We start from the raw sequence: 6000 nt of genomic DNA, 5'->3' as shown, positions 1-6000 counted from the left end.
CTTTCTCTCTCCCCCCCAACTCTCTTTCTCTCTCCCCCCAACTCTCTCTCTCCCCCCAACTCTCTTTCTCTCTCCCCCCAACTCTTTCTCTCTCCCCCCAACTCTCTTTCTCTCTCCCCCTCAACTTTCTCCTCTCTCCCCCCCAACTCTCTCTCCCCCCCAACTCTCTCTCCCCCCCCAACTCTCTCTCTCCCCCCCCAACTCTCTCTCTCTCCCCCCCCAACTCTCTCTCTCCCCCCAACCATCTCTCTCTCTCCCCCCCCAACTCTCTCTCTCTCCCCCAACTCTCTCTCTCTCTTCCCCCCAACTCTCTCCCCCCAACTCTCTCTCTCTCCCCCCAACTCTCTCTCTCCCCCCCAACTCTCTCTCTCCCCCCAACTCTCTCTCACTCCCCCCCAACTCTCTCTCTCCCCCCAACTCTCTCTCTCTCCCCCCCAACTCTCTCTCTCCCCACCCAACTCTCTCTCTCCCCCCAACTCTCTCTCCCCCCAACTCTCTCTCTCCCCCCCAACTCTCTCCTCCCCCCAACTCTCTCTCTCTCCCCCCAACTCTCTCTCTCTCCCCCCCACTCTCTCTCTCCCCCCCAACTCTCTCTCTCCCCCCCAACTCTCTCTCTCCCCCCCACTCTCTCTCTCCCCCCCAACTCTCTCTCTCCCCCCCAACTCTCTCTCTCCCCCCCCAACTCTCTCTCTCCCCCCCCAACTCTCTCTCCCCCCCAACTCTCTCTCCCCCCCAACTCTCTCTCCCCCCAACTCTCTCACTCTCCCCCCAACTCTCTCTCTCTCCCCCCAACTCTCTCTCTCTCCCCCAACTCTCTCTCTCCCCCCAACTCTCTCTCTCCCCCCCAACTCTCTCTCTCCCCCAACTCTCTCTCTCTCTCCCCCCAACTCTCTCTCTCCTCCCCCCAACTCTCTCTCTCCCTCCCCCCAACTCTCCCTCCCCCAACTCTCTTCTCTCTCCCCCCAACTCTCTCTCTCCCCCAACTCTCTTTCTCTCCCCCCAACTCTTTCTCTCTCCCCAACTCTCTTTCTCTCTCCCCCCCAACTCTCTCTCTCCCCCCCCAACTCTCTCTCCCCCCCAACTCTCTCTCTCTCCCCCCCCAACTCTCTCTCTCTTTCCCCCAACTCTCTCTCTCTCTCCCCCAACTCTCTCTCTCTCCCCCCAACTCTCTCTCTCTCCCCCCAACTCTCTCTCTCTCCCCCAACTCTCTCTCTCTCTCCCCCAACTCTCTCTCTCTCCCCCCAACATTCTCTCCCCCCCAACTCTCTCTCTCTCTCCCCCCCAACTCTCTCTCTCTCTCCCACCCAACTCTCTCTCCCCCCCAACTCTCTCTCTCTCTCCCACCCAACTCTCTCTCTCCCCCCAACACTCTCTCCCCCAACTCTCTCTCCCCCCAACTCTCTCTCCCCCCAACTCTCTCTCTCCCTCCCCCCAACTCTCCCTCCCCCAACTCTCTCTCCCCCCCAACTCTCTCTCCCCCCCAACTCTCTTTCTCTCCCCCCCCCAACTCTCTTTCTCTCCCCCCCCCCCCCAACTCTTTCTCTCCCCCCCCCAACTCTTTCTCTCCCCCCCCCAACTCTTTCTCTCTCCCCCCCAACTCTCTTTCTCTCTCCCCCCAACTCTCTTTCTCTCTCCCCCAACTCTCTTTCTCTCTCCCCCAACTCTCTTTCTCTCTCCCCCCCAACTCTCTCTCTCCCCCCAACTCTCTCTCCCCCCCCAACTCTCTCTCCCCCCCAACTCTCTCTCCCCCCCAACTCTCTCTCCCCCCAACTCTCTCTCCCCCCCCAACTCTCTCTCTCTCCCCCCCAACTCTCTCTCTCCCCCCCAACTCTCTCTCTCCCCCCCAACTCTCTCTCTCTCCCCCCCAACTCTCTCTCTCTCCCCCCCAACTCTCTCTCTCTCCCCCCCAACTCTCTCTCTCTCTCTCCCCCAACTCTCTCTCTCTCTCTCTCCCCCAACTCTCTCTCTCTCTCTCTCCTCCAACTCTCTCTCTCTCTCCCCCAACTCTCTCTCTCCCTCCCCCCAACTCTCTCTCCCCCCAACTCTCTTTCTCTCCCCCCCCCCCAACTCTCTTTCTCTCCCCCCCCAACTCTCTTTCTCTCTCCCCCCAACTCTTTCTCTCTCCCCCAACTCTCTTTCTCTCTCCCCCCCAACTCTCTCTCTCCCCCCAACTCTCTCTCTCCCCCCAACTCTCTCTCTCTCCCCAACTCTCTCTCTCTCCCCAACTCTCTCTCTCCCCCAACTCTCTCTCTCCCCCAACTCTCCTCTCCCCCCCAACTCTCCTCTCCCCCCCAACTCTCTCTCTTCCCCCAACTCTCTCTCCCCCCAACTCTCTCTCTCTCTCTCCCCCAACTCTCTCTCTCCCCCCCAACTCTCCTCTCCCCCCCAACTCTCTCTCTTCCCCCAACTCTCTCTCCCCCCAACTCTCTCTCTCTCCCCCCCAACACTCTCTCTCCCCCCAACACACTCTCTCTCCCCCCAACACACTCTCTCTCCCCCCCAACACACTCTCTCTCCCCCCAACACTCTCTCTCTCCCCCCAACTCTCTCTCCCCCCCAACACACTCTCTCTCCCCCCCAACTCTCTCTCTCTCTCCCCCCCAACTCTCTCTCTCTCTCCCCCCCAACTCTCTCTCTCTCCCCCCCAACGCTCTCTCTCTCCCCCCCAACTCTCTCTCTCCCCCCCAACTCTCTCTCTCTCCCCCCCAACTCTCTCTCTCTCTCCCCCCCAACTCTCTCTCTCTCTCCCCCCCAACTCTCTCTCTCTCTCCCCCCCCAACTCTCTCTCTCTCCCCCCCAACTCTCTCTCTCTCCCCCCCAACTCTCTCTCTCTCCCCCCCAACTCTCTCTCTCCCCCCCCAACTCTCTCTCTCCCCCCAACTCTCTCTCTCTCCCCCCCAACTCTCTCTCTCTCCCCCCCAACTCTCTCTCTCCCCCCAACTCTCTCTCTCTCACCCCCAACTCTCTCTCTCCCCCCAACTCTCTCTCTCCCCCCCCAACACTCTCGCTCCCCCCAACACTCTCGCTCCCCCCAACTCTCTCTCTCTCGCTCCCCCCCAACTCTCTCTCTCTCGCTCCCCCCCCAACTCTCTCTCTCTCCCCCCCAACACTCTCTCTCTCTCCCCCCCAACACTCTCTCTCTCCCCCCGACTCTCTCTCTCCCCGACTCTCTCCCCCCCAACACTCTTTCTCGCTCCCCCCCAACACTCTCTCTCGCTCCCCCCCAACTCTCTCTTGCTCCCCCCCAACTCTCTCTCTCCCCCCCCAACTCTCTCTCTCTCTCTCTCCCCCCAACTCTCTCTCTCCCCCCCTTCCTCTTTCTCCTCCTCCCACCCCCCATCCTTCCTATGACTATTTACTCCCCCTCCTCTATCTCCCCCTGCAGTACAAGGGCAAGGTCAACCTGCACGTTTTTGAAGATTGGTGTGGGGGATCCGTGCTGCATCTGAAAAGTAACCTGCATTTCCCCCTGTACCCTCACGTAAGTACCCCGTCCTCTCCACCCCTGCCGCTCCTCCCGTGTGCCACTTCACGTGTCTGACGCTATCTGTCCCCCCCTTCCCCCTCCCTGCAGATGCGCACGACTGTCACCAAGCTTGCCGTGTCGCCCAAGTGGAAGAATTACGGGCTCCGGCTGTTTGGGTACATCCACCCTTACAGGGATGGTGAGTGTGTCTGCGGGGTATTTGTGAATGGGCGCGTATGATGAGGAGGTCCTGTTTCTTATACATCTATGAATTAAAACACTATTTAAATCTGCTGTCTGCTCTTTCCACGCCAAACATCCTGTTTACAGTATCAGTGTTTTCCATCCCCGAGATACCAAGCCTGAAAAAACAGGGTCTCAGGGATAGATTGAAATGACCATTTATGAATCGCCAAAGGAACCACAGAAGCCATATTTAACAAAACAAAATATTAATTAAATCCTTTGTCTAGGAATTTTGCAAATGAAGGGTTATGCTGGGAAACCAGGCCGCACCATCATTACCTGCGGTTAATCAAATCGCACTGTATCCGTTACAAACTGGCACTCGGTGTCAGTGTGTTTTTTTTTTATTCCTAATATATATTTTTGTCATATAATGCTGACCGTGTACCCAGAACTGTAGATACCATTTTGCAGGCTCAGAGTCCCTGCCCTAAAGAGCTTACAATGAAATGTTGGTGCCTGAGTCACAGGGAGATAAAGGGACTTGCCCTTGGTCTCAAGGAGAGGTGACACTGAGATTCAAAGGCAGTGACCTCACCACTGAACTGCTCCTTCAGGGGCTGTTAGGCTACGGCCCCAGTGTCGGCTGCTGCACACGCGCCTGGTGGCGCATGCACGTGTCTAAGTCGCGGTCTGCGGTTGAGCTTTAGGGGACGGGTGGGGTGCGGCCATGACGTCACGCGGCTGGTTCGCCCTCATTGGCTGAATCGCCGCTGTGACCAGCGCTCCGTCGCTAATTGTAAAGACAAAAATCTTGTCTTTATAAAATGTGCTCGCGCATCGCAATCTGTACATGCGCTACTGGGCCCGGCACCAATTGTGGGGCGGATCTTGTTCCCGCCGCACATGCCATACCGCGCGTAGCAGCAAACTCTGGGGCCGTAGCCTTACACCTCCTCTGTCGCTGCCTCTCTTGCTGTGTTCACCATATTAATGAAGATTTGAACGTGTGAGCAATGCCCTCACTACTTGTCCAAAGGACGCCATGCACTTTCCCCTCGCCACATCATCTGACCCTGCTGGTCACTGCTGTTTTCAAACCCCCCCCTCACCTCCCCCTTCATCTCTGCTCCTCTCTCCATTAGTGTTATCTCGCTTCTGTTTCCCTCCCTGCATCCATTCTTCCCATCTCTTCTCATTCCCGCTTTCTACTCCTCTCCTCCTCTCTACCCCCACAGTGTTCTCTCCTCAACTTTAGTTTTTTTTTCCCCTGCTCCTCTCCCTCTCAGGTGACTTCCAGTTTGCTGTGGCCTCTGAGGATAACTCTGAGTTTTGGCTCAGCACTGAGGAGAGCCCGTCCAGAGCCCAACTTCTGGCCTATGTAGGGAGGGTGAGTGAGGGCAGAGGGGATGGGATGGAGAGGGGGGGGGGCAGAGGGAATAGAGGGGGGTGGGGGGGCAGATACTGGTGGGGGAAAGGGTAGTGGGGGCAGAGAGAGGGGGGAAAGGAGTGGGGGCAGAGAGAATGGGGAAAGGAGTGGGGAGGGGGGCAGATAGTGGTGGAAGCAGAGATGGGGAGGAGGAGTGGGGGGAAGAGGGAGTTGGGGCAGGGAGGAGGGGAGTAAGCTTTGGGGAAAGTAGGGGTGAGAGTGAAGAGGTTCTGAATGTGAGTATAACACAGAGAGCTGTAACCCTCTCCTGTCTGCTCCTCAGGTTGGCTCTGAATGGACGGCCCCCGGGGAATTCACAAAGTTCAGTTCTCAGGTGTCTAAACCTATCAGGTGAGTGTGGGAGTCTGGCACCTCACATCCGCACTCCCCCCTCAATCCTGTCTTCATACCTTTGCTTACACCCAATCTTGGCACACACACACTTTCTGAACACGAGAGCTTACCATCTAATCACTGAAGACAGACTTTGAAGCAAAGAGTACAGATTATTACGTTGTACGATGAATCTCAAGTTATAGATATTACGTTCTTGTCTATATGTTTCTGCCTATTGATCTGTCACTCTGCCTCTATAGATTGCATGCCTGTCTAATGTCCCCAGTTCGGGGCCTCTACCCTTTCTCGTCCCTCTCTTCTACAGCCTTTCCCTGCTCTCTCTCCCCTCTAACTTGCTCTTCCAGCCATAGAATGCGATTTGCCAGGGCGAAGTTTTCGCTGGCAATGTCACAGATGCGCGTTGCATGTTGGGTGAGGGAGGATTCCACATGGGTAAGAAGTGCGTCCGCCTCTCGCCGACGTGAGGAGAACTCTTCCAGCTTTTTGTCCAGGGCAGCGAGGGAATCCCCTAAGGCAAAGACCCGCTCTTCCAGGGGATGCCAGCGTTCTCTTACCCCCTCTG

At 57.1% G+C, this 6000-nt stretch overlaps 1 protein-coding gene across 7 annotated transcripts in view; it reads left to right on the top strand.

Annotated features, from left to right (window-relative positions):
* The window catches only part of B4GALNT4 (beta-1,4-N-acetyl-galactosaminyltransferase 4), a 47823-nt gene that overhangs the window by 7968 nt on the left and 33855 nt on the right, over positions 1–6000 (top strand). For all 7 annotated transcript variants that reach the window (XR_012787550.1, XR_012787551.1, XR_012787552.1 and 4 more), the window contains exons 5-8: positions 3386–3481; positions 3575–3665; positions 4942–5042; positions 5365–5432. Coding sequence is in view for 3 of the 7 variants with exons in the window: in XM_075566920.1 (XP_075423035.1) it covers positions 3386–3481; positions 3575–3665; positions 4942–5042; positions 5365–5432 (356 nt within the window). In the remaining 4 variants the exon portion in view is untranslated. The remainder of the gene's footprint in view (positions 1–3385; positions 3482–3574; positions 3666–4941; positions 5043–5364; positions 5433–6000) is intronic.

The sequence above is a fragment of the Ascaphus truei genome, chromosome 12 (assembly GCF_040206685.1).
Source record: "Ascaphus truei isolate aAscTru1 chromosome 12, aAscTru1.hap1, whole genome shotgun sequence".
NCBI classification, from domain to species: Eukaryota; Metazoa; Chordata; class Amphibia; order Anura; family Ascaphidae; genus Ascaphus; species Ascaphus truei.
This window is presented reverse-complemented; position numbering and strand designations above follow the sequence as displayed.